This window comes from Helianthus annuus, chromosome 1 (assembly GCF_002127325.2).
Source record: "Helianthus annuus cultivar XRQ/B chromosome 1, HanXRQr2.0-SUNRISE, whole genome shotgun sequence".
Lineage (NCBI taxonomy): Eukaryota > Viridiplantae > Streptophyta > Magnoliopsida > Asterales > Asteraceae > Helianthus > Helianthus annuus.
In genome coordinates this window covers 28,553,858-28,580,192 of record NC_035433.2, presented here as the reverse complement: position 1 = coordinate 28,580,192, position 26,335 = coordinate 28,553,858, and the positions used below count along the sequence as shown (strand labels likewise).

At 36.3% G+C, this 26,335-nt stretch overlaps 2 protein-coding genes across 2 annotated transcripts; one reads left to right on the top strand and one right to left on the bottom strand.

Annotated features, from left to right (window-relative positions):
• The first annotated feature begins 234 nt into the window (after positions 1 to 234).
• Positions 235 to 13,387, top strand: LOC110937860 (dammarenediol II synthase). Its single transcript, XM_022180339.2, has 16 exons — positions 235 to 500; positions 1,854 to 2,042; positions 4,677 to 4,766; positions 8,068 to 8,262; positions 8,352 to 8,436; positions 8,522 to 8,688; positions 9,437 to 9,625; positions 9,711 to 9,944; positions 10,020 to 10,142; positions 10,230 to 10,328; positions 10,415 to 10,521; positions 11,446 to 11,589; positions 12,114 to 12,291; positions 12,791 to 12,871; positions 12,951 to 13,034; positions 13,128 to 13,387. The coding sequence occupies exons 1-16, from the start codon at positions 297 to 299 to the stop codon at positions 13,248 to 13,250; spliced, it is 2,292 nt and encodes a 763-aa protein (XP_022036031.1). The 5' UTR covers positions 235 to 296; the 3' UTR covers positions 13,251 to 13,387.
• A 5,818-nt stretch (positions 13,388 to 19,205) lies between these two features.
• On the bottom strand, positions 19,206 to 20,606 carry LOC110944630 (pollen-specific protein SF21-like). The gene is made up of 5 exons (XM_022186285.2): positions 20,549 to 20,606; positions 20,378 to 20,466; positions 20,148 to 20,225; positions 19,984 to 20,040; positions 19,206 to 19,505 (listed from the first exon to the last, which is right to left on the bottom strand). The coding sequence occupies exons 2-5, from the start codon at positions 20,417 to 20,419 to the stop codon at positions 19,413 to 19,415; spliced, it is 270 nt and encodes an 89-aa protein (XP_022041977.1). The 5' UTR covers positions 20,420 to 20,466; positions 20,549 to 20,606; the 3' UTR covers positions 19,206 to 19,412.
• Positions 20,607 to 26,335: the final 5,729 nt, after the last annotated feature.

Here is a 26,335-nt window from a genome sequence, read left to right as displayed (position 1 = left end):
TACATTTGGTCCCTCTCATTGTCTGCATACAATTCTTACATCTGGTCCATTTTTTTGTCCGTTTAGCAATTATGCCTGCCGAACGTTATCACAGAACAGTATGCTAACAGCCATTGTATCTTTTTAGTTTGTGTCGCTTATTTCTCTATTTACACTATCTATGTAGTTATGTAGTTATGTACAACTTTAATTGGTGGAGTGCATGAAAAGAAAGCTGCATGCGCTTTCAAACATTTAGTTTGAGAGAATTTTAATTTTTTCTTTTACTGCAATACTTGTTCACCAGATTTAAGAGGATGTGGGAGTTAAAGATAGCTGAAGGGAATGGGCCCTATTTATATAGTACAAATAACTTTGTTGGTAGACAATTTTGGGAATTTAATCCCAATGTTGGAACCTTAGAGGAGAAAGAAGAAATCGAAAGGTTGCGCGAGAACTTCAAAGTTAGCAGACGAGATGGAGGCTTCCATGCTTGTGGTGATCTACTAATGCGACGACAGGTAAACTAGATAATGGTTTTTTGCTAGAAGTTACGTCGGTTATATATAGATGCTTTTTATGTGTAAAAACAATAATGTTCTTCAAATTTAGTGGTATAGACGTTTGAAAGCGATGTAACATTATAACAAAAAGAATTCATTATGTTTTTGTCATGTTATAATATGACATAATCATTTTGACACAACTTTACCCATCATAAACATCTGAATACACATATCTTGGACAATGTTGAGGCATCGGTTATCTCCGAGAATTATTGTGGCAATAAACAACCTTATATAAATATAAGCATGGCAAACCGGGCGAGTGGGGCAGGTTCGGATGTTAGGTCAAAACAGATGCGACTCAGAATGGGTTTGCGTGATTATGAGTTATGAGTAAAATAAGTTCGGGTTAAAACGTGTATTCTTATAAAGACATCATTTTGGTTTGGGTCACAATAGATTTTAGTGAAACTGAAGTCAGTATGAGATGAGTTGCTTTGTTGTGGCTGGTTAGTGGGAATATTGGAGGTGCTTGTGACGGTGGGGGTAATGGTAACAACCGTGGCGAAGCTTGACCCGAATGACAGGGGGCGAAAACGTATATACCAAAAAAATTCTATAGAACCAGGGGGTCGAAATCGTATATACCCAAAAATTTCTATACGGAAACTACATATATAACACTACTGAGCGAAAAGTTCGGGGGGTCGGGCATCCCTCCCCGCCCCTTCTATACTTCGCCACTAGGTGACAAGGTGGTAAGGGGGCTGCCGTGATGTAGGCAGCATGGATTGAAAGATGTAGGTGACGGCGGTGGTGGAGATGACGATGCTTGTCGCGGTATTAGCGTTGGTGGTGGAGGCATCGGCAGCGAGTGGTGGGGAAGGCAGTGTCCGTGTAGGTGGCAAGAACGAATAGGTGGTGGAGACAATCAGTGGCCATGAAGATGAAAACCGTTGTGCAGATTATTTAAATCAATAAATATTAAATTGAGTACAATCAAATTGATCCTTGTCGAATTTAACGTAATTCATGCAATCATATGTTGGCGAGTTAGGTAAGGTGTAGAATAGGTAGAGGTCATGGGTTCAATCCCCATGGCATGCAAGTTTAGCCATTCAAAAAAAAAATAAAAAATTCATGCAATCATATACATAATTTATTTTTTAAGAAATCAACCCATCTTTTTAAGAGTATGTCATGATTGTCATCTATGTATAATTATAACTTACTATATCATTAAGAAGTTATCTGAAATAAAAAAATAACTTATGAACTTACCATCGTTCACCAACTGTTCCGATGCTTAAATAGAATTTGGTAAATTTGAAGATGACAATGAATGATATGATGTTATGTGTCTCATAGCTTAAAAAAGAAAGTGGAATTGATCTTACAAGCATGCCTCCAACGAGACTAAGTGAAGGCGACCAAGTGGATCTTGAAGTAGTTACAAATGCGGTAAAGAAAGGCGTTAGACTACATCGTGCAATCCAAGCTAAAGACGGACATTGGCCAGCTGAAAATGCTGGTCCCATGTTTTTCACCCCTCCACTTGTAAGTATGATATTTTATTAACTAATATGTTTTATTAACTAATATGTTTTCAAATAATCAATTTGGTTTATTATGTTACACTGACGGTTTTTTTTTTTTTTTTTTTTTTTTTTTTTTTTTTTTTTGTCGTTTATTTTCGATTAATAGACAAAACCAAATTTGGCTAAAACTTTTGTTTAAAAATAAAGAATTTGAGCTATAAATACATGAAATTGAGCTATAAATACAAGATATTAAGATATAAATACATGAAATGGATGCATAGATAAATGAAATGGAAATATAATAGAGGTATAAAATATGAAATATATAAACCTGAGTTATAAAAGCTAGAAATAAATGGAAATATGAATTGCTCTGTTAGTTTTATATTAGACACCAATCGATTTCAATACCATGACGAATTTATATGGAGATAGTTGGTAAACGGGCAACAAGCTGCGCCGCTAATTTTATATTAGACACCAGTTGATTTCAATACCATGACGAATTTACATCGAGATAGTTGTTAAACGGGCAACAAACTGCGCCGGTACCCCTTTTTGAATAGGAAAACTAAGTCTTTTAAAAATTACGTCCGTAGATTTCGGGGTTATAACATTACTATGCATGACTCTTTAAACTCGACTAAGTAGGTCCACGGCCTTTGCCGGCAGAAAACCAAAAGTATAAAAATCAAATAAGATAAACATGTGTTGGTTGTATATGTAAAATATACATTAGCTTTGATCACCACATATACAGGTAAAATATGTTAGATATTTTAGTGTAATCGGGGATTGACTTGGTGATTAAAGCGAATAATAATACACCTCAAGCAAGTTAGGAGGTGCGGAAGTGCACGCTTGTTTGAGTTATTATAATTCGAAGTGTACGGCTCGTACTCTACGGTCCAAGGGGCGGCAGCCCCTGGCGGGGTCCAAGGGGCAGAGCCCCAGGTCAGCTTGGAAAAATTTTATTTTCATTAAATTGTCTTAATGAAACTGCATCAGAAAATTTTATTTTCTGGAATTTGTCACTTATTCGAAATGATAAAAATGGCAGTTTTTTGGCAATTTTGTCTGAAAATAGAGATAACTGTCACTAGGCAGTTACACCCCCAAAAATCCCATTTTCGTAGACAGTTTTCTTGGTCACATTTTTCTGGTTCAGACAATTTTCCACAAACATATACACTGGTTCATTTTCTCAAAATCAGAGTTGTATCCGATTGAATTATTCGGGTGAACCACCGAAATAATATGATCTGAGAGTGACATCACGCCTCTCTGATCATCCGGCAAACTGAAATTCCCCAACAAAATATAAACAAGCATAAAGAACAAATGAAATGCACATCATCAGATATTTGATGTGAAGAACAACCATAAACATATGCATCAGATTAACAATTGTACGTGAAATATGAACAAATTAATAGGCGATAGGAAAGCATAAACATGAACATTAAACACAAATCAAAATTACAAACCAGGTGATTAACTCATTTTTTTGCTTCCAGTTGGTAATAACATTAGAACAAAGATAAGCACGACTGCAATTGCATAAAAGACAAAACTCACACCGACTAATCGTACCATGACTTGAGAAAGGTGTTGTAAAAAAAGGAATTGGTTTTAGCGCCCAAACTTAAGATATAGTGAACTGGTTTTAGTGGCCAAACTTATGAAAGGTGCTGGTAATAACATTACGCCATGGGGTATGGGGCTTGGGTTGGGGCGTGGGTTGGGGGAAAACGCCCAAGTCACCACCCCGGGGGCTTGGGTTGGGGCTTGGGTTTGGGTTTGGGGCGTGGCCCCTTTGGCGTGGGTTTGAAGCCGGGCGTGGGGCGGGCTAGCAAGGTGACATGGCGGGCTCTCAATGGTCATGTGTCAACTCATGCCCCCAACCCGAGCCCCACCATACCCCATGGGCGTGGGTTTTTTTCCCATTCCACGTGTCAACCAATGCTCAACCCAAGCCCCAACCCAAGCCCCACCATACCCCACGGTCTTAGGCCATGTGTAGTCATAAAGCCCTTTTAGGGGCGTTATGCGACATGTGGCGCGCCACGTGTGCGGGTGGGCGTTATGGGGCGTTATGCATTTAAGCCCGTAGTCATAAAGTCCCTACCCATCAATACCTAATTATTAATTTTCGTTTTTATTAAATAATTATAAAAACATTAACCTTTTTTTGATTGGTCCAAGCTTAATAACCTTCCTCCCTCACTCCTCCCTCACGCCGCGAACATATTCTCGCCTCCCCCAAATTTCTGAAACATGGCGCCTAGGGGGGTGGTGTTCCGGGCGTTTTTTGGGCGCCATGCTTGGCCAAAGCGCCCCATTACACAAGGGCTTAGGACAAAGATACACTAAATTGGTTTTAGCGCCTAAACTTAAGAAAGGTGTTGTAAGAAAAGGACACGTGGCGCATAGTTGTTTGTTTTAGAGGGTGTTTGGGGTTAAATTTTGAAAAAAATAAAAAATAAAAAATAAAAACTACAAAGAGGGGTTGAGCCATAGCGGTGATACCCCTCCTTATACACCCCTCCATATACTAAACCTACCTCTTACCCATCCTATCTTAGTTATTGATTATTATGTTTATCCCTATATTCACCTAATCTTAAAGATACAAGTTTTTTCTTTGCAGCTAATAGCCTTATACGTTAGTGGTACCATTAATAGGGTCTTAACTAAAGAACACAAGAAAGAGATGATACGATACTTCTACAATCATCAGGTTCGTATGTATTTACATCATTCTAAACTCCAATTGCTCATATTTTCCCCCATGGGGATGTATATATATATATATATCAGAATCTGGAAATATAAAGTTTGGTTTGTGGTAGTACTTTATAGTACTAATTTACTAATTTGTATTGATTACTAGTGTTAATGAACATGCCTTAGTATTGTTTCCTAGAATTATAATGCCCAACTTTTTAATATTTGGCTGTTTTATACTTTTATGAATCTATTTGACAAAAGGATGTTTTGGTTGTGATGGATTTTGTTTGAGCATTATTTATTGGCCAAGTTTGATTGTGTTTGACTTTTTTTGTTTCATACAAGCTTGTAGCCTATGTCATGACCCTACCATTACCCTTTTTGTTAGTGTTATGTTACCCCACTCTCATCTATCATTTAAATCCATCATTCTATATGGTGTGGTCATAACCCAAACAATCATACCCATTTTTTTTAAATATTTATTTTGTGTAAAATACATTTAACTAATTAAGGAAAGAAATGTGCGTGGTTGTTAGGCTAGGGGGTATGGGGTTCGTCCCCACCCCGTCGAGGAACGGCGACGGCCGTCAAACCATGCCGCTCCCCCACGTCCCGTCCTCAACGTCGAGATCTTGCCGTTTGCGACGAACCAATTATGGTGGGCCCCCAGTCAAATGTAGCCGTTTAAATGTGTATAAACGAAGGTGTGACAGGAGACTGGAGATTGAAGTTCAGTTGCAGGTCGTCGGAGATACGGTGGTCGGCGATGGAGAAGACGACTGAGCACGGTGGTGTTGTGAAGATGGAGGTCACGGTGGTGTTATGGAGGCTAGTTGCAGGTTGTGTTTGATAACCAAAGTTGCAGGTGTTTGCTAAATCGAAGAAGTGGTGCGTGAAGATGGAGGTCACGGTGGTGTTATGGAGGCTAGTTGCAGGTTGTGTTTGATAATCAAAGTTGCAGGTGTTTGCTAAATCGAAGAAGTGGTGCAAATGGTTGTTTTTAGAAAAGTAAAAAACTTTAATACTGTGTTTGCTAGTTGCAGGTTGTAGGTTGGTTTTAGAAAAGTAAACCTTTAATACTGTGTGCTGCAAATGGTTTTGGTTTAGTTTTTTTTTAATTAAAAATAAAAAATATTTTGTTACTTTATTTTTTTTAAGTTTAAATTTTTTTTTAAGTTTATGTAATATTTTTTTAATATTAATGAAAATATTTTGTTACTTTATTTGTTAAATGTTAAAAAAAAGTTGAAGATTAAAAAAAATAAAAAAACATAAAAGTGGTGGAGGACTATGAGTAGGACCATCCTCCCATGCCCTCTAGTTTTAGAGGATGATCCATTCTTGGGAGGACTGTGACGTGTCGTCTACGTGACGGATCATCCTCCAAGGATGGTCCATCACCATACCTTGTAGTCTTATAGTTTTGAGTACGGAAGGCTAAGACAAAAATTGAGCTAGATTGACCGACACTTGTGGATAGATTATATTCCCATACCAGCTAACTTTGATTACATTAGAGTACGTATTGTGTTATTTTACCAAAATAGCGTATAACGAAAATAAAACTTATATCTTTCTATGGCTTACGGTTTAGTGTATTAATTTAAATACATTTGTATTTACTTGTGATTGAAAATGTTATAATAAAAAATTAAAAGAAAATCTTAAGTTATTAACGACACGATTTAAAAATAAAATATAACTTCAATTAATGGATCAACTCTTTTAAAGTTGGAAAGAAAATTGTGTTTTTCTCATGGTTTTCGAAATCATTCATACTATCCTCTTCACAGATACATAATTATGATATACTTATTAAAGGGCACATTTTCTGGTTGTATCCATCCTATATATATATATATATATATATATAGTTACATTATATAGGGGAAGGATGTATAGAAAACCCACTTTAATTTAGAAAACCCGGGAAACTCAAAGCTCACGATGTATTTTTTTTCGAAAAAATTTACACATGTTATATACATGTTTTTAAGGGTTTTGGCCAAAAATTTTTTGCCCAAAACCCTTAAAAACATGTATATAACATGTGTAAATTTTTTCAAAAAAAAACATCGGGAGCTTTGAGTTTCCCGGGTTTTCTAAATTAAAGTGGGTTTTCTATAGATACTTACGTTATATATATATATATATATATATATATATATATATATATATATATATATATATATATATATATATATATATATATATATATATATATATATATATATAGGGGATGGTTCAAATGAAAACCACTTTTATTGTGAAAACTCGAAAACTAACTAAAAAAGACTAAAAAAACCTAAAAAACATACAAAATTTTTTTTTATTTATTTTACAATTTTTTTAGAAAAATCGTTACTTTTTATATATGGAAAAAAAATTTCAAAAAAAAAAAAAAAAAAAAACTTTTTGGTTGTACTGCACATGTGCACTAATACGGAAAGCCTAAACCACTTAACCCACCCCCCACCGACACCCCCCAAAAACCTAAACCCCCCCCCTCCCCCCCCCCCCCCCCAAAACCTAAATTCACCCTCCCACCAAAAGCCTAACCCCCCCCCCAAAAAAAAAAAAAAAAAAAAAAACCTAAACCCCCCACCCCCCACCCTCCCGAAAACCTAAAACTAAACCCTAAACATAAACCCGAAAAAAACCTAACCCCCCACCCCCACCCCCCAAAAACCTAAACCCCCCTCCCCCCACACCCAAAAACCTAATCCTAATCCTAAACCTCCAAAAAAACTAACCCTAAAAGCTAAACTAGAATCAAAAAACTTATTTTAAGCATGTAATGCACATTGTAGTACATGTTATATTGCACATGTGCACTACTATAATAATAGTATTGAAAAAAGACGACACCATAAATCTTTTTTTATGTCATAAAAAATATGCTCGAATATACTTGAATGAAAGATAAGAAAATTTGTGATCTTATGGTGTCATTTTTGTTTTAAAATGATAACGTATGGAGAAATGGGAAATGTTTGAAAAGTTATATATTTTTTGTTCCAATTTTACCCCTCCTTCATTAAAAGTCTTCCCTCCCTCCTTTTTAGTGGGTTTTAGTTAGTTTTCTAGTTTTCACAATAACTAGTGGTTTTCATTTGAACCTTCCCCTATATATATATATATATATATATATATATATATATATATATATATATATATATATATATATATATATATATTTGTGGTTTCATAATCCGTATCTTTTAAAATTTTACTTTCTAGCAGTCCAACAAAGAGCAAAACTAAATGAAGTACCTATTAACAGACAAGAAGGTGTTGTATAACTGCAGAATGATGATGGGGGATGGGGATTTTATATCCAAGGCCACAGCACAATGATCGGATCAGCGTTGAGTTATGTAGCGTTACGAATACTAGGAGAGGGAGAAGAAGATGGAGATGGTGCAATCGCTAGAGCTCGTAAGTGGATAGTTGACCATGGAGGTGCATCATCTATACCCTCTTGGGGAAAGGTTTATCTTTCGGTAAGTATTAACTCCACAATCGTATTGTAATTCCAAAAATCTATACAATATGCACTTTGGTCCAACTGGGAACAATTTACAATATGTAGGTTCTTGGAGTATACGAATGGGAGGGCTGTAATCCGTTGCCACCAGAATTTTGGCTCTTCCCATCTTCATTCCCTTTTCATCCAGGTAATTATATATATATTTCCAAAATAACAGTTTGCATATGCTATTCATATTGTTTTCGGTCTCTCTATCCTTTTGGTTAATGCAGCTGAGATGTGGTGCTACTGTCGAACAACCTACATGCCCATGTCGTATTTATATGGGAAAAGAATCCAAGGACCAATAACACCGCTTGTTTCGGCTTTGCGAAAAGAAATCCACCCCACACCCTTTGACGATATTAACTGGAATAAACAACGGAATAACTGCTGTAAGGTTGGTGCTGGTATCAATGTATCATTACCTTTAATTGACCCTAGAACATCAAGGTGAAATTTTCCTATGTGCCAATAGATCTATACACTAGCTAACCAAGAATTATATTCTATCTCAATATCTTTTATCTGTTAGTATGCGATAGATTAAGTACTCAAAAGTAATATACCAAGTAATTGAGACAGATGTATTTCATTGCATTGACTAAAAGCGAAAAAATCTACAATGCTTAAATAGAAAAACTAGTGCTGACTAGTTAACATAAAAGAAAAATCCATTAGGCCACCCGGGGTGGTTGTCTTTTTGTCCGTGATGAATTTGTATAACGCGTGCTCTTGTACACAACACCACCGCCACTCCAATGGATCACACGTCAAACGTAGAACGTGTTATATTTTTAACGCGTGATTGTTTTAATTGTTTGAGGGAAATTGTTGGTTGTGGGTAAATTGTTGGGTGTGGTGGTGAGTGATTGGCATTTCCACTACAAAAGGTTGTGAGTGATGGAATAATGCTTGATAACATGGCGGAACTTGATTGGAAGTTGTGAGTGAGTGATGAGTGATGACCACCCCTACCCCCCTTAGAAACTAGCTTGACTAATGGCTAGTTCCTAAAACTTCTGAAAAATATCTTACAACCTCTCTGACCCGTTAAAGTTATTCTACTATCTGAATTATTAATGGTTCGAGATGGATAAAACATGAACCATCTTTCGGGTGTGAGGGTGTATGTGTTGTGTTTGCAGGAGGATTTCTACTATCCACATTCATTTCTTCAAGATGCTTTGTGGCACAGTCTTCACTACCTTACTGAGCCAGTTCTCAAGTATTGGCCGTTTTCTAAATTTAGAGAGAGATCTATTAATAGAGTTGTTGAACTAATGCGATATGAATCAGAAGAGACGAGATACATGACCATAGGATGCGTCGAAAAAGTAAGCTAGCGTTTCTAATAGAAGAAAGAAATAAAAGGGAATTGCTATCTTAAAAACCATAACCATAAATTCTCCTTTTGGACAGAGTCTACAAATGATGTGTTGGTGGGCAGAGAATCCAAATGGGGATGAGTTCAAATATCACCTAGCTAGAGTACCGGATTACTTATGGATTGCAGAAGATGGAATGACAATGCACAGTTTTGGTAGTCAAGTGTGGGATTGTGCTCTTGCAGTTCAAGCGATTACCGCAAGTAATATGGCAGAAGAATACGGAGATTGTCTCAAAAAGGCCCACTTCTACTTGAAAGAATCACAGGTTGTCTTTAAAGTATGCATGATTAAATATCCAAACTCTAATGGAATTCTAACTTACTACTTTAACTATATGTAGGTGAAAGACAATCCTTCTGGAGATTTTACTAAAATGTGTCGACAGTTCACCAAAGGTTCATGGACTTTCGCTGATCAAGATCACGGATGGACTGTCTCAGACTGTACATCGGAAGCACTAAGGGTATAACGTGGTTCGAATTGGGACATCCTATATACATTTAAAGTTTCGGTTTATATTATATAGACGATAATTTGTCTTTGCCTATAGTGTCTACTCTTACTATCACACATGCCAAAAGAAATAGCTGGAGCCAAGGATGAGCCTGCCCGACTCTATGAAGCAGTGAATGTGCTTCTTTACATGCAGGTATGACATATTTACTTATATATTTCCAGTGAAAAAAGCTAATAAGCACAAACACACAATTAAAACATTTCTTTGGTTACATTCAGAGTCCTATAAGTGGAGGATTTGCTGTTTGGGAGCCACCAATTCCAAAACCATTTCTACAGCTTCTTAACCCTTCAGAGATTTTTGCAGATATTGTTGTTGAGAAAGAGTAAATCTCCTAACACTTTTTCATAGAACTCTTCTGGTTAGTGATTTCTTTATAACAAGGAAAATCACCAAATTGACCAACTTGACTACTAAAATGATAGGGTTTTATATATATATATATATATATATATATATATATATATATATATATATATATATATATATATATATATATATATATATATATAAAAGTAGCCGTTGAATGGGGCCCACTTTTCAAACTTCACGCTCGTCTCCAACGGCTGGATTGGGCCACTTGCGACACGACCGGGGGGGGGGGGGGGGGGTGGGACAAGGGGGACGACCCGGCGCCGGGGGACGATCCCCACACCCCTTGGTCATATAAATATTAAAACTAACCTTTTGAAATTAAGTATTTCTAAATAGTTCTAAAAATATAAAGTTTTCATAAATTTAAGTTTTAAAAAATAATTTTATTAAGTATATGTTTTTAAATATTTAAAAAGTATTTTTTTTTAAATAATTTTAAGTTTCCATGCTTTAACAATGTTCTTTAAAAAAATAATTTTTATATACTTTCAGAAAGGTTTTGATTCTTTTAAGTAATAAAAAGATTAGAAATTAAGCTTTAATACATTTTTGGTTTACAATTTTTTTTATATCTTTGGACTCAAGATACCCAAATTTTTGCGTTAACTTGGTTCAGGCTGGTCATGATAAACCATATTTTAGCACGGATATGGCGCGAGCTAGACACATCTCATCATTTTAAATTTTAATGGACACATTTTTATAGGAATTTTCAGAAAATGTGTGGATCGAATGGCTGATTTTTTGTTTGTGCTTAATAATAACTACACAAAGAAAAATGTTTGCATGAAAAATAATTAACAGAAAAGAAATAACAAGTAAGAATTTTTTTATTTAAAAATATTTAACTTAATTAAATATTTTGCTGATTTAGGCATGTGGAAACCACAGCATCCATTATTGGAGCTCTGGTAGAATTCACACGTGTCCATACAAGACACAGAAAGGAAGAAATAGAACTGTCCATTTCAAATGGAGTACGATATCTTGAGGAGACACAATGGCATGATGGTTCATGGTAATTAAGCTGATATGATTTCTTGTTTATTTAGAAAGCTAGTCTTTGAGAAAGGTTATACAACTAGCGACATGTTGAAGGGGTAATAAACAACCAGGGGCAACTCGACTGTAAAAAAATTAAGTTGTAGCTCGGAGCACGTTTAAGGGCCCCAATACTTTTAGCGTTTGAGTTTGTTCGATTCCAATTAAATTCTCTGTCTCTGGTCACTAGTTCCTCAAAACTTACAATCTCACAAATTTTATATCTAAATAATAGGATTTATGCCTTTTAGATGTGTAATCATATTCCCAAGTATTAAGATTCTAAGCGAATACTATTTATTTTTTAAGAAAAGGGACCGGATTACAGGATTAACTTTTGGCCCTATAAACAAATGATCACTTATAGTGAGATCATTAGACTACACATTGTATGCCTATCCTCAGCATTTACTGGATGTTTGCTAGCTTGTTTAGATTTGACGTGTGGTGGTTTGTTTGTCTAATATTTGCTTATCTCTTCTCACTTGGTTGACTTGATAGGTATGGTTACTGGGGTGTATGCTTCATATATGGAACATTTTTTGCCTTAAGGGGCTTAAGTTCCACCGGAAATACATATGAAAACAGCGTAGCAGTGCGGAAAGGCGTCAAATTCTTACTTTCTACACAGAATGAAGAAGGGGGTTGGGGAGAAAGTCACATATCTTGCCCTACTGAGGTCTGTTTGGTTACCATCACTCACCAAAAAGTTCAATCAACAATATATATTGGTTAACGCCCAGCTGGCGGTATGCACATATAACGTATATATGTGTGGGCGCCCGGGGGGCAAAAGTCAAAGTGCACTAATTTTAAAGTTATTTTACTAATTTCGTGAAAATAACGTTAAAAGAGGTGGATAATAAATCAATTAATCATGCATCATATGGCGTTGATAACCGAAAGACAAGTAGTACATACATTAATCGGCTTTTTTCTTAATTGCTGAGTGTTATGTGCGTTATGCCCAAGGTTTGATGCAAAACTACTATCGAGCCGAGGGTCTCACTAAAAGCAGTCTCTCTATTCTTAACGGTTAGAGTATGATGATGGTGGTATCATCTAAGAATATATAAAAACCCACATTTGTTTTGACTATATGCACTAATCCAAAGAAAAAGTAAAATACTACTAAATAATTTTGCTACTTCTCCTTTGTGTTTCTACTAATTTTCAAGGTATATACACCGTTGGAAGGAAACCGAACAAATCTAGTGCAAACATCCTGGGCTATGCTTGGTCTTATGTTTGCTGAACAAGTATGTTGGTGTCCATGATATTTCTTCTAAGTATTCACTGATGCACCCATATACTAATTTTTTTTTTCTAAACCACTAGGTCGAAAGAGATCCAACACCTTTACACAAAGCGGCAAAGCTATTGATTAACGCTCAAATGGATGATGGAGATTTTCCTCAACAGGTAACCTCTATTAAATGAATCCAAAGTAAATAATATCACCAACCAATTTGTTAAAAAAATTATGTTTAGTTAGTCATTACATCATTTACACAGGAAATTACGGGAGTCTACATGAAGAATTGCCTGCTGCTTTATGCACAATACAGAAACATATTTCCACTTTGGGCACTCGGGGAGTACCGTAAACGTGTCTGGGGGAATACTATCAACATGTAAACTAATATGGTCGATGGGGGAATATCATGTTGAGGTAAAATTATGGCTTCTGTTGTTAAAAAGTCTCCTGTACATGTAATTACTTATGTGTATAAAGTTGGTATTGAAATTTATATAGTGCTAGTGTTATCAAGTCATTTTACTTAAATTTGGATTGTATTAATACTGAATGACATACAAGTAAATATTGACTTGTGGAGTGCATATGAGAGATGTGAAGAACAGGATCCGGCTACAAGCAAATGCAGGTGGGTCTGCGCTCAAGGCCCAAATCAATACAGGGCTCGAAAAATTTTTAAATTATATATATATATATGTATATATATATATATATATTATATATATAGGGTAAGATTCATGCGAGAACCACCTTTATTGCGAGAACCAATGTGAACACAACCTAAAATAGCTAAAAAACCTAAAATAACCGTAAAAAAACCTAACCCCCCTCCCTCCAAGCTAAATGCTAAAAACAAAAAACCCCCAAAAAACCTAACCCCCCCCCCCCCCCCCAAAAAAAAAAACCTAAACACCCCCCCCCCCCCCCACAAGCTAAAATGCTAAAAACTAAACCCACAAAAACCTAAAAAATCTAAAAAAAAATCTAAAAAAATAAAAAAAAATCTAAAATTTTTTTTAATATTTTTTATGTTAAAACCAAAAAAAAATTTTTTTTTATACTAAAAGTAGCGATTTTTTTTATAAAAAATATTAAAAAAAAAATTTTTTATTTGTTTTTTACCTATTTTTAGGCATTTTTGGTTGTGTTCACATTGGTTCTCGCGGTTCTCGCAATAAAGGGTGGTTTCTAACAGATCTTTGTCCTATATATATATAGTGGAGAGTTCAAATGAGAAGAAACTTTTTGAAAGAAGAAAAAAAAAAGAAATTTCAACCAATAAGAATGTTTCATTTTACTTCATTTAATATAAGTATTTAATGTTACTATAAGGGTAATATGGTAAACCTACAAAGATCATTAATTACTAGTATTTCTCTTTAATAGCTAACTACATTAAAATTTGTAACTTATTTTCAAAATATATATTTTTTCAAAAAAATATAATAAAATAATTTAGAGTGTAGGATAAATTACAATGTGTATATGATAAATTTACGAGTTGTGTATGATAAATTTCAACATGTGTAGGGTAAATTTCGAAAGGTGTAGGGTAACTTTTGATGTGTGTAGTAAAAAAAACATTAGTGTGAAGGATGATAGTTTTTATGACTAATTAATTAGTCAAAGATGATAATAAATGAGATAAGTGAAAAAATATTTAATATACATATATATATATATATATATATATATATATATATATATATATATATAGATATATATATTAAAACAAATCTGGATGTTTTTATAAATAAAGGCCTTTGTAAAACAATTTTAAAATCCAATTAAAGTTTTTTAAATAAGAGTCTGCTTAAAAGACTCAATGTCCAATCTTAAAAGATCTAGATTTTTTATAAATAAGGGTGTGTATAAGAATTTTAAAAACCAATTAAAAGTTTTATAATTAAGGGCCTGCTTAAAATGCCCAAAATTTTATAAACTCAACTAACAAGCTCAGCCCCAGGACCAAGTAACTAATAAACAACAGTTTTTCAAAAATTATACCCCAATTGTGGGAAAACAGAACGTCGACTGTCAACATTCACATTCATCGTCATCATCAAACATCAGACGACGAAACTTGGGGGATTCATCATCATCGCAGGCTCGCAGCAGAGGAGGGGATTTCATCATCATCATCATCATCATCATCATCATCATCATCATCGAGTGAGAAATCAAGGTTCAAGGATATCATCATCATGGACACAGGAGGTGTTTCAAAGGGCGAATCCAGGGTTCTGTGGGGTGGATACTCTTGAGATTGAGGTATAAAATTCTTATAATTTTTTTTATTTTAGAACGTTTAGTCTTATTGTGTGATTCTAATTTCATATGTTTAGGGCCCTAAATGCTAGTGTTTAGTAACTTTGATTGATGTATAATACTTTAAATGTATTATGTATGTTTAGACTTCGTGTGATTGAATGAATGTTTTTGGTTATATTTAGAAATTATGCCTCCCGTTCCTAAATACTAACACCTATCCGGCCATCAAAAACGTAAGAAGAACAAGCAAGAGGAAAAGAAAAGAAAGGCGAACGAAGTAAAACAAAACCGAATACACAAGTTTTTGTCAAAAGAAACTCAAAATTCTAGTTCTAACATGGGTGACAATAATGTTGGTGAAGACAATGTAAACGTAGATGAAGTATGAAGGAGAGACCGATATTGATGCTTAAGAACTGTATACAAAGTTGAAGTTGATTGATACATTTTTTACCGAGACATGTTGACACCCCTTTTGATGTTTTAGACCATATCTTCCAACGTTGTGAACACGTTGTAAAGTATAGTTTAAATTAGTTAACCCGTAGCGATAATCGGAATCTAGAGAGTACAAGTAATTAAGCAAGAAAAGACAGATACAAGTAATGACCCGGCAAGTCGGGTTGTTACAGCCTCCCCTACTTTAGGAAATTTCGTCCCGAAATTAAGGCGCAAGCGTAACGAAGAGATGTGGGTATTTAGCTTTCATATCACTTTCGAGTTCCCAAGTGAACTCGGCGCCGCGTTTGCCTTCCCAGCGAACCTTCACTATAGGAATGCGAGAGCGTCAGAGTTTCTTGGTCTCTCGATCCATGATTTCTACTGGCTTTACCACAAAGTGTAGAGTTTCGTTAACTTGCAAATCCTCGAGAGGAACATGCAGGTTTTCTTCGGCTAGGCATTTCTTGAGGTTCGAGACGTGGCAACTCGGATGTACGTTGCGAAGTTCCTCCGGTAATTCGAGTCGGTAGGCCACTTTGCCAATTCTTTCCAGAATCTTAAAGGGATCAAGGTATCGTGGCGCTAGCTTTCATTTCTTGCCGAATCGGATCACCCCCTTCCAAGGTGAAACCATTAGGAGTACGTGTGTGACAACCCTCACCAAATCAGGTATCCATACGACTTAATTAATATTTAATTACTACTTAATTACTGTGCTTGCTTGCAATTGTGGATAAACTGCTACTTGAATACTGATACATACACAAACTTGCATCATACTTTATTAACTGTCACTCCATTATTTACATACAGAACTTTAGTGACAAACTTGATGCACAAAAGCACAGTAGCACAATGAACGGATAACCCAGTAAACGTGCTGACATAGCCAGCATCAGGCAGATACTGCCTCTAAGGCCTGTATGAGCCAGGAATAGTTTACTACACTAGTAGAAAGTGTAGGTAAATGAGGGTTGTAGAACTGCGTCACTAGGAGATAGTTATAGTGACCGGATGTGCCTAAAACATGTGTTAATTACAAAATCCTGCACTTTAAAACAAAAATTCAGCATTATTAGCTAACTAGTAAAGTGCAAAAACATGGGAAAATAATACTAGACACTTTCCAAAGTGTCGGGAATTCTTTGTGTCACTAGAAATAATAACAAAGACACTTTAAATGCTTATGAAGCACTTTAACGGATCAGTATCCAACCGAACGACCGGACTTAACCCGGGACATAAAAATATTGTCATTGACATTGTTTTTCTTTTTTCTGAGCCAGTTAGGGTCCCCGAATACCCTAACACCCGTTATAATATATAACACTCTAATAATTAATTTAATTACCTAATTAACTAACTAATACTTAACTAGTTAGTTGAAAACCAACTATTAACCCACCCCCCATGAAGCAAACGATTCCCCAAGGGAACACACATCACATTCTTTTGCTTATTTTAATCCTATTGCTTAATATCTAGAGGGCATATTAACTTGTGGTTAAAAGGGTTATGGTTTATAAATTAATCTAAAGTCTAGACCTTCACATTTACAAATCACCAACAAAATTGGCACTCTCTCTTTCCCCCCATTGTTGACTTCGGCCGAACATAGCCCACCCCCAACATCATTTTTCAACCTTGATCAAAGCAACCTATTATCATACAAAGGTGAAGGATCTCGTATAAGGAGGCTCGGTGCTTACGGATTGCCAAGGACCTCACCACAACGCTATTAACCACCCATTTTTCGTCTAATTTCTTCCCTAGCCATGAGCTAGTAGTAAGTGATTCTAAACACCTTCTTAAGCTTATCTAAAGTGGTTAATAAGAAATTTATCGGATAAAAATTACGAACATATAAGATCAAAGTTTAAAGTCTACTAAAAGTGATGAACAAGGTGGTTAATGGATGAATATTAGTGTAAAACTTTTGAAACTAGTTTTGTTTTGATTATTTATTGTTGTTGATTGCTAGTGTTGGAATGGATCGTCATCAAACCACGCCAGATCATGTTCATGAAACATGAACTAGCCTTATGTTAAGTCGTAAAGTTATTAGATGACGAACCCTTTCAAACATAAACATGAACTTGTGTAAAAACAATTTTTCTTATGAAATGGAGTTCTAAACTAGTAGATCTAAGGATCTACAAGTGGTATTTTCAAAGAACCAAGTGTAAAATGAAATCATGTTTAGAAGCCGGATCTTTCTTGAAACAAAGGTGTTTTTGTGAACAAACTAGTGTGTAGACACTTATGTAACAAAAGGTTTTAACAAAGAAATATTTTTATAATTTTTGACCAAGAAGTTGTGAACTTCCACTTTCTTTAAAAATAAAGATTTCAAGAAACCGATTTTATTTTTAAGGATAGAAAGATCTACTAAAAATATTGGGAAGTTACTACACACTTTTACATAACCCACAAGTTCATATGTTTGCGATTTACGTATATTTTTTTAACTAGTTGATGTTGAAACATCGTTTGTTGATGTTGGGAACATTGTTGATTGAATTTATAAAAGAAAATGATACGCTTGAAAGCGTGGCCACCTCCAGTTACAGAGGAAACTCTGGCGAAATTTTTCCAGAAAATAACACTTAGAATTATTTTCATAACAAGTGCTTTAAAATATATTTTTAACTTGTTTTTCCAAATAAATTTCTCCACGATTTTTATTACAAAAATAACCAAGTGTCGGAGGTGGGATTTTGGTAAAAAAAACTTGCTAAAATATATATTTAGAACATATATTTTCATAACAACACTTGTGTAAATTTTTATGATTATTTTGTGAACTACGTAAATATTATTTTTAGGGTAAAAATAATATTACTGAATATTAACGACTCCAAAATAATTCTAACGCCCTCACAATAAATATTTAAGTTACAACGGTATTATTATTACCACCCGATCTTTATCCGTAACTTACGTATTTTCAGAAAATACTCTTAAACGCGTATTTTGGACAAAAGTATTATTTTGGGAAAATTATATGTAATAAAATATAATATTTTTGGGAAAATATTTATATTCTGGAGAAAGAATTAAAATATATTTTAAGTGAGACTTAATAATATATTTTGAAGATACAGAAACACGCATGTATTAAAACCCTCATCACAACTAGAAAATAGAGCTTTTGCCACCGCACTTATGGTTGCAAAACAGTCACATTTGCCTTGTTGCCACCATTTTGCAACCGAATATGCGGTGGAAAAAACACCCGTGTCAATTGGTCTATTGCCACCAAATAGCCACCACTTTTATATTTTGCTACCAAATTTTTGCCACCACAAAAACCGTCAAAATTATTTGCGACCGCCACTTGTTCACTACACTACCGGGTCTTTTTGCTACCGCGTTGTGATGAATTTTTTGTCATCATTTTGCTACCATTTAGCCACCTATATTGTCACCATTTAGCCACCTCTTTCATTGAAGTTTTGCCACCATTTTTGATACCATTTAGCCACCGTTTTCATTGAAAATTAGTTGCAACTATTTAGCCAGTAGCATTACACATATGCTACCATTTAGCAACCACTTGGATTGATTATTTTCAAACACACCATACAAATTTCTCATTTCCCTGTTTTTTTATTAAAAGTATGTTTCGATAAAATTACAATTATATAAAACACTCAATAAAACTACAAACCCAAAAATGTATATAGAACATCTCTGTTCAAAACCATCCTAATACAATAAACATCAAAACACTCAAAACCAAGTGTTTATAGCATATTTTCGAACTGTGATCGCTTCAACTTATGACATCCTATTGAGCATGGTATCCATATCCACCTTATCTTTTGCTTTTACAACAACCCAACAATAATTCCATTTAATCTTTCTTTTTCTTCATCCTTTTCCTTAAAGAACTCCTTGATAACCAATTTCAACTTTTCAATCTACAAAACAACCAACAACCACTGAATAAAATCAAAAAGTCATCATTAACGAAACTAGTATTATTACAGGCGCTTCCGGCACAGGTTTAAGTTAATTCACAGTTAATGTAAGTTTGCATATATGACAGTTCATAAGTATTGGGAGTGGGAAATTCTTTATATATAAATAACGTTTTGAAATAGTAAAAAATAAATTGAACTTGCTCTGATTTCTATAAAGTGTCGTTCCTCTGTTTTCGGAGGCCCAAATCGAACTACGAAGTGGTGGCGCTTTTGCAAAATTATCATTTTCAGCATATTTAGTAACAAAACCCTCCTCCTTTATCCGGGCTTGGGACCGACAATTATAAACTAAAAACTTTATAATTGGCGTAGCAAATTTTTTTTTTGAAAGTCATACGTCCTGTTATTATTAGTTATCGAAGCTAAATTAGATGTCCGAGGCCAATTAAGGTAGTATCGCAAATTCACAACTAACCTTCCTGTATGCTCGAACGATTTCTGATTCTGGGACTTCTAGACTACCACAGACCGCCTGATTTAACCCATAGAATTTTGTGATCAAAGTTATATAGTGAATTAGGTAGGCCCATTAGAGTATGGGAAAGTATTACAAAGGTAAAAAGTTTGAATAATATATACCTTACTGAAGTATCTGTGAATCAATAACTCCTTTAACATGTCACACATAACGCAATATTGAAGCAATTTCGACATGAACTATGAATAAAAACTTTGGTTAGATCATTGTGACCGTGCATAACCAAATCAAGAATATGTTTACAAAATCATAGATTTGTTTCAACATTTTCTAAATGCTCAAAAAAAAGTGATAACTATATTGAAAACAAAAAAAAAATGAAAGAACTAACCTTATTGTAAAACCATTCATTCCAAGAAGCTACTCTCTGCATAGAGGGTAAACAAGTATCAAACCACTTACTCTTTCACTATATTTTATCTGCAACAAAAAAGTTTAATAATCGGTCAAACATGATGAAGCAAATCAGTCAAAAGTTTATAACGACTAGCGGCGTTTATACCGAAAATAGTGTAAGAATATAGGCACCCGCCATTGCTCCCATACACATCACTGAAGCACAGTGGCGGATCTAGAAAATCTGCCAAGCCGTAACGTTTTATAAATAAGCGGTAACGAAATCGAAAAAACGTCAAATTTTTTCAAAAACCACAATTCCACAAAACAAACTTTCAAAAGGTAAACTCACATTTCTTGTGTTCCAAAGAAGAAAACTAAAACTTTCTTCTGGTCAACATCGTATCCCCACTTTTATGCTCACTAACCTGCAACCAAAGATACAAAATTACAATATCCCCACTTTTATACCCCCTTCTATACCAATACATCATTGTTGCAAATCTATCATAATTAGCTCGGTGTTCTCAGATTCATCAAAAATTGTGATTTGAATCCAATGTTAGAATGAATTCATAGAACACGTACAAAAAGACACCACCTCCAAAGATCCAATCATTGCCATGGACAAAATAGATAACAGTTCATTATCAACAACTCATTTAATTAACCTAGTGCAGAAATTAACCTCAAGAAGGTGGAATGGCTATGTCTTTGATGGCGTTGATTTCATCAGAAATTAACCTCAAGGAATGTTTCTCCATCCTATGCTTCCGCCATGAGTGTCGTTTCTCTCTATCGTTCGCCCCTTCCCCGTCACAAGCAAACACAAAACCCTAACCACACGACTAATGAAATTAGAGGGAGGGATACGAAATTAGGGTTTGGGAAGTGAATGAAGGCAAGGGAGAAAAGGAAGGTGGAATATGAATCAGCGAGTAATTTTGAGACTATTCAAAACCCCAAAACGTGGAGAGCGGAAATATTTGCCCGCTCATTCAAAGTGTTAATTAATTTTCATATTTTATCACCGTTGAAACGGTGGCAATTCAATCATATCTTTTAAAACCTATGATTTTGCCATGCTTTAGCCACCAAAATTGTATTTTTCTTATGAATTTGTGACCAAAAATAAAAAGGGCAAAAATTGTCACCACTTAGCTACCATATTATAATAAGCGCGTTTAATTTTCATTTTGGTGAGAAATCGGTTCCTAAATTTGCTATCTTTTTTTTTCGGTGGCAAATTTTGGTGACAATTGCCCTTTATACATAACCCACAAGTTCATATGTTTGCGATTTACGTATATTTTTTTAACTAGTTGATGTTGAAACATCGTTTGTTGATGTTGGGAACATTGTTGATTGAATTTATAAAAGAAAATGATACGCTTGAAAGCGTGGCCACCTCCAGTTACAGAGGAAACTCTGGCGAAATTTTTCCAGAAAATAACACTTAGAATTATTTTCATAACAAGTGCTTTAAAATATATTTTTAACTTGTTTTTCCAAATAAATTTCTCCACGATTTTTATTACAAAAATAACCAAGTGTCGGAGGTGGGATTTTGGTAAATAAAACTTGCTAAAATATATATTTAGAACATATATTTTCATAACAACACTTGTGTAAATTTTTATGATTATTTTGTGAACTACGTAAATATTATTTTTAGGGTAAAAATAATATTACTGAATATTAACGACTCCAAAATAATTCTAACGCCCTCACAATAAATATTTAAGTTACAACGGTATTATTATTACCACCCGATCTTTATCCGTAACTTACGTATTTTCAGAAAATACTCTTAAACGCGTATTTTGGACAAAAGTATTATTTTGGGAAAATTATATGTAATAAAATATAATATTTTTGGGAAAATATTTATATTCTGGAGAAAGAATTAAAATATATTTTAAGTGAGACTTAATAATATATTTTGAAGATACAGAAACACGCATGTATTAAAACCCTCATCCTTGGGAAGGTATATATTTACCAAATAATTACGAAGTGTAATTACGAAATAGTTGCCTAACTATTTCCCAAAAACTTAAACCTTAAGCTAAGGCACGGCCGTCCGTCTAATAGAAGTTAGTACGTGTTGGTCGTCGCACAGCAGATTGTCTAGGAGATACTTTTTAGAGACGCACTTAGGTGAGTTCATGCTCCCCCTTTTCTCTTAACTGTTTTCAGTTTTCTAAACTGCGGGGGTGAAATACATGTTACTATGATTATGAGTACTTTTACACATGGTATGACTAGCGTAAGGAGGGTTACTACTTAGATCATGTGAGTGGGTAGGCGGGAACTGAAGGCCATTAGTCCTCATTGTAGGACCGAGGGACAGTAGCGGTAGATTTATCTGGGTGTAGCGAGCCCAGCCCCAGGCCAATCAGAACGGACCTCGGGGTGACTTTGTACCCAACGCAAAAATCTGCTAGGTTTGAGTCTTCCTACTGCACTTCACACATATCAATGGCCTTGCAAATCATTGGTGATCTCTTTTTCCTTATTTACTACATACCAGGGATTTTTATACTTACGAAGGTTTTACTTACTCACTACACATGAACTCGCTCAACATTTTTGTTGATTTTTCCAACTTACATGTATTTCAGGGAACTAAGGATTCTGGCACGGTATGTTACGTTTTCACGCTGCATTAGAGTTACGGGATCATCCACGTTTAGGGATTGCGACTTTTACCTGGACGAGTCGCAAGTCTTAAACGGTGTTTATTTTAAGTTTGTGGTCGTGTCTTTCAAACAATGCTTTTATGTTATTAGGTTGTAATTTCCATTGCATGTGTCAACGCTTTAAGACAATGTTGTGTTATTTTGTTTTTAAGACAATATTTAATGGATGATCTGCATGGTTTTAAATTCATATAGCTTTGTTGTGATTAAGCTATGGTATTAAGAAGTCACACCAAATTAACCCACGCTTCCGCAAAGCCAGGGTGTGACAGCTTGGTATCAGAGCTCTGATCATAGCGAACTAGGATTCCTTCTCGAGTCTAGACTATGATCACTAGGGCTCCCACGAAAACATTTTTACATTGCATCCACTAAGTCCAGATCCAAAACGTTTTTACAAACAAAAGTTGAGCACATTTTATTTGTTAGTTATGGCTCGGTCTGGGAGGCTGAGGCTCGGTCTGGGAGGCTGAGGCTCAGTCTGGGAGGCTGGGAGAATTGTCTAGTGGGACTACGGAGTCAGTCTGGGAGGCTGGGAGAATTGTCTAGTGGGACTAGGGAGTCAGTCTGGGAGGCTGGGAAAGTTGACTAGTGGGACTAGGGAGTCAGTCTGGGAGGCTGGGAGAGTTGACTAGTGGGACTAGGGACTCATTCTGGGAGGCTAGGAGGCTAGTGGGACTAAGAGAACTATTTGATTGCTTATTGGTGACTAATGTGCTTATTTTACTATATGATTGATTATTTGTGCATATGTGTGTTTGTGTTACAAACAATATGCCTTCATCCGGCACTGGAGAGTCAGACACCACTGACCCTATGCCCATAGTGTCGGACGACAAAGAGCCATCAGAGCACGAGGTGCACACTTCGAACACCACCAGCACGGATGATGATGATTTTCAGCCATTCGCGTTGCCCGATGTCATTGCTGAGCCCGCTGATGGCCCTATTGCCGGGGATTTGCCGCTCGTGGTGATCCCTGCCCCTATACCTCTTGCCTCTTACCCTGTTCTTGATATGCTCCTTGACGTAGTCGCAGACGACGATGTCGACTTGTTTGACGAGGATCCACTAGAGGATGATGTTGAGGGCGAGGCCCACATAGCTGCTGGCGATCTCTTACTTCTCGCGGATGCTCCTTCTGAGGAGTCACCTGTTCATTCACTCGTCCTAGACTCCTTTGAGTCTGTGGCATCTGCATCATCACACGCGCAGGGCGCGCAACACTATTCGCATGATACAGACCCTGATAGGGCGTCGTTTGCTGCACCAGCCCCTGCCCCGAGTTTTGCGATCGATCATGACATTGATGATGATTCTAACCCCGTTTTCCCACCTGGTTTTGATCCAGACCAGGAGATTGAGTTTATTCACCTGGATCAGCCCATGGAGGATCCCGTGGCTCCTGTTGACCCTATGTTTGCTGATCCCGCAGAATTTGAGATGGAGTTTGACGATCCGGAGCCTGCTGTGGCCCCCGAGCCAGTAGTTGCTCCAGACCCCGCATTCGAGCATGACCCTATTCATGCTGATGTACCCGCTGTTGATCCTTTGATTGCTGATGTACCTGTTGATGATCATCCTATTGTTGCTCCATAGTTGGTGGATGATCATGCTGCTATTGATGCTCATATTTAGGCCCCTCACATTGCTGATATTCCTACTGATCCTGTTATTGCTCCTCTTCCTGACCCAGTGCCTATAGAGCCTGATCATGCACTTTTTGCTACCCATGTTGACCCTCGTTATGCGCACACCCGGAATGGGTGGATAGATGATGATGATGACTACCCGCCTATTGTGGTACCTGTTACACCTGCTTCAGCACCCGCTTCAGTTCCTGTTGGTGCACCTTTGTTTCTTGCACACACCACTGATGCCCATCGCGCAGACCTGCCTATCACATTTCTCCAGGAGATCCCTCCGCCACGTCCTGGAGAGGGCTCTTCTCGTCAATCTTTTGGCCATGCACCTTTTCTGACTGGAGGAGATCAGTTTGTACCGCAGATCCCTCATCACACTGCTGTTCCCCCTGTTGCACCGTTTACTGTGCCATCCTTTGCTCCAGCTAGTTAGCCTTTTCACTGGACTTCACCGCCTATCATGCCACCATCTGATCCTTATCATCCTTATCACATGGGTTATTCTGTAGAGGATAATCTCAGGTCGTTCATGATCCAGCAGGAGGCACTGACACGTCACGTGCAGGATCTTGAGAGAGCACAGCGACCACCATGCCAGTGCCAGGGCCAGAATCACCCTGCGATATCACACCCTCCTCGTCCATTATCTCCCGATTCTGCTGCTCGTTTTTGGACTCAGGAGCAGCAGCTAGCATATCTTTTGTGTTCTCATCGAGCCATGGAGGAGGATTAGCTTCACATGCACTGTTTGTTCTTTTCCCATTTTCCCCCTCCTCCACCGCCATTAGCGTAGGGCTATATTGTACGACACGGATGGACTTTTGTTGAGAAGACGGCGATTGCACAGATTGCACAGCTTTTGGGAGACTGCATATTGATCCTGACTTTTGGTTGTTATGTATATTGGATATTGTTGACACTGATTTGATATTTTGGACTGGGGTGATGTAGCCCTTAGTCCTTGATGTTGTATGATACATTACGTACTTGTACACTTTACATTATGGTCTCGATTTATGGCAATGCAATCGCAGTATTCTCATCACATGTGATGTTTGATTGATTATTTATGTTCTATAACATGAGATGTTATGTGGTTGATTTATTTATAACATGGGATATTGTGTGATTGATTTATTTATAACATGGGATGTTATGTGATTGGTTTGTTTTAACATGAGATGTTATGTATTACTATTATCGTTATATACGTACACTTTACTATGACCTGACCAACGTGAACCATCTTTTAGAAGATGCCACCGAGACGCCAAGCACGCATGCCTACCAACAAGGCAGAACTTCAGCAGGTCATCGCTGCCGCCATTGCGAAATACGCAGCCTCTCAAGGAGGAACTAGCGGGAGTAATTCTAACAACAATGGCAACAACAATCCGCCTCATGTTAATACTAAGTCATTAAGGCATACCATGATTCAATTGGATATCTCTAGCAAGTTTGTTAATGCCATTCATATATTGTAACGTATGTGCAGGGTGCACCTACAAGCAGTTCCTAGACTGCAAACTTGTAAACTTTGACGGCACCGGAGGTGCTGTTGCTTTTGTTCGTTGGGCCGAAAAGACAGAGTCAGTTCTCCGCATGAGC

Excerpts from the sequence above, each read along its gene's own strand:
- LOC110944630 (XM_022186285.2), bottom strand. The coding sequence starts at position 20,419 with ATGCAGAGAGTAGCTTCTTGGAATGAATGGTTTTACAATAAG. Across the intron at positions 20,226-20,377 it reads ATGAATGGTTTTACAATAAG|TTCATGTCGAAATTGCTTCA; the intron begins GTTAGTTCTTTC and ends TTTTATTCATAG. Across the intron at positions 20,041-20,147 it reads TTCACAGATACTTCAGTAAG|GCGGTCTGTGGTAGTCTAGA; the intron begins GTATATATTATT and ends GGGTTAAATCAG.
- LOC110937860 (XM_022180339.2), top strand. The coding sequence starts at position 297 with ATGTGGGAGTTAAAGATAGCTGAAGGGAATGGGCCCTATTTATATAGT. Across the intron at positions 2,043-4,676 it reads TGTTTTTCACCCCTCCACTT|CTAATAGCCTTATACGTTAG; the intron begins GTAAGTATGATA and ends TTTTCTTTGCAG. Across the intron at positions 13,035-13,127 it reads ATGGAGATTTTCCTCAACAG|GAAATTACGGGAGTCTACAT; the intron begins GTAACCTCTATT and ends TCATTTACACAG.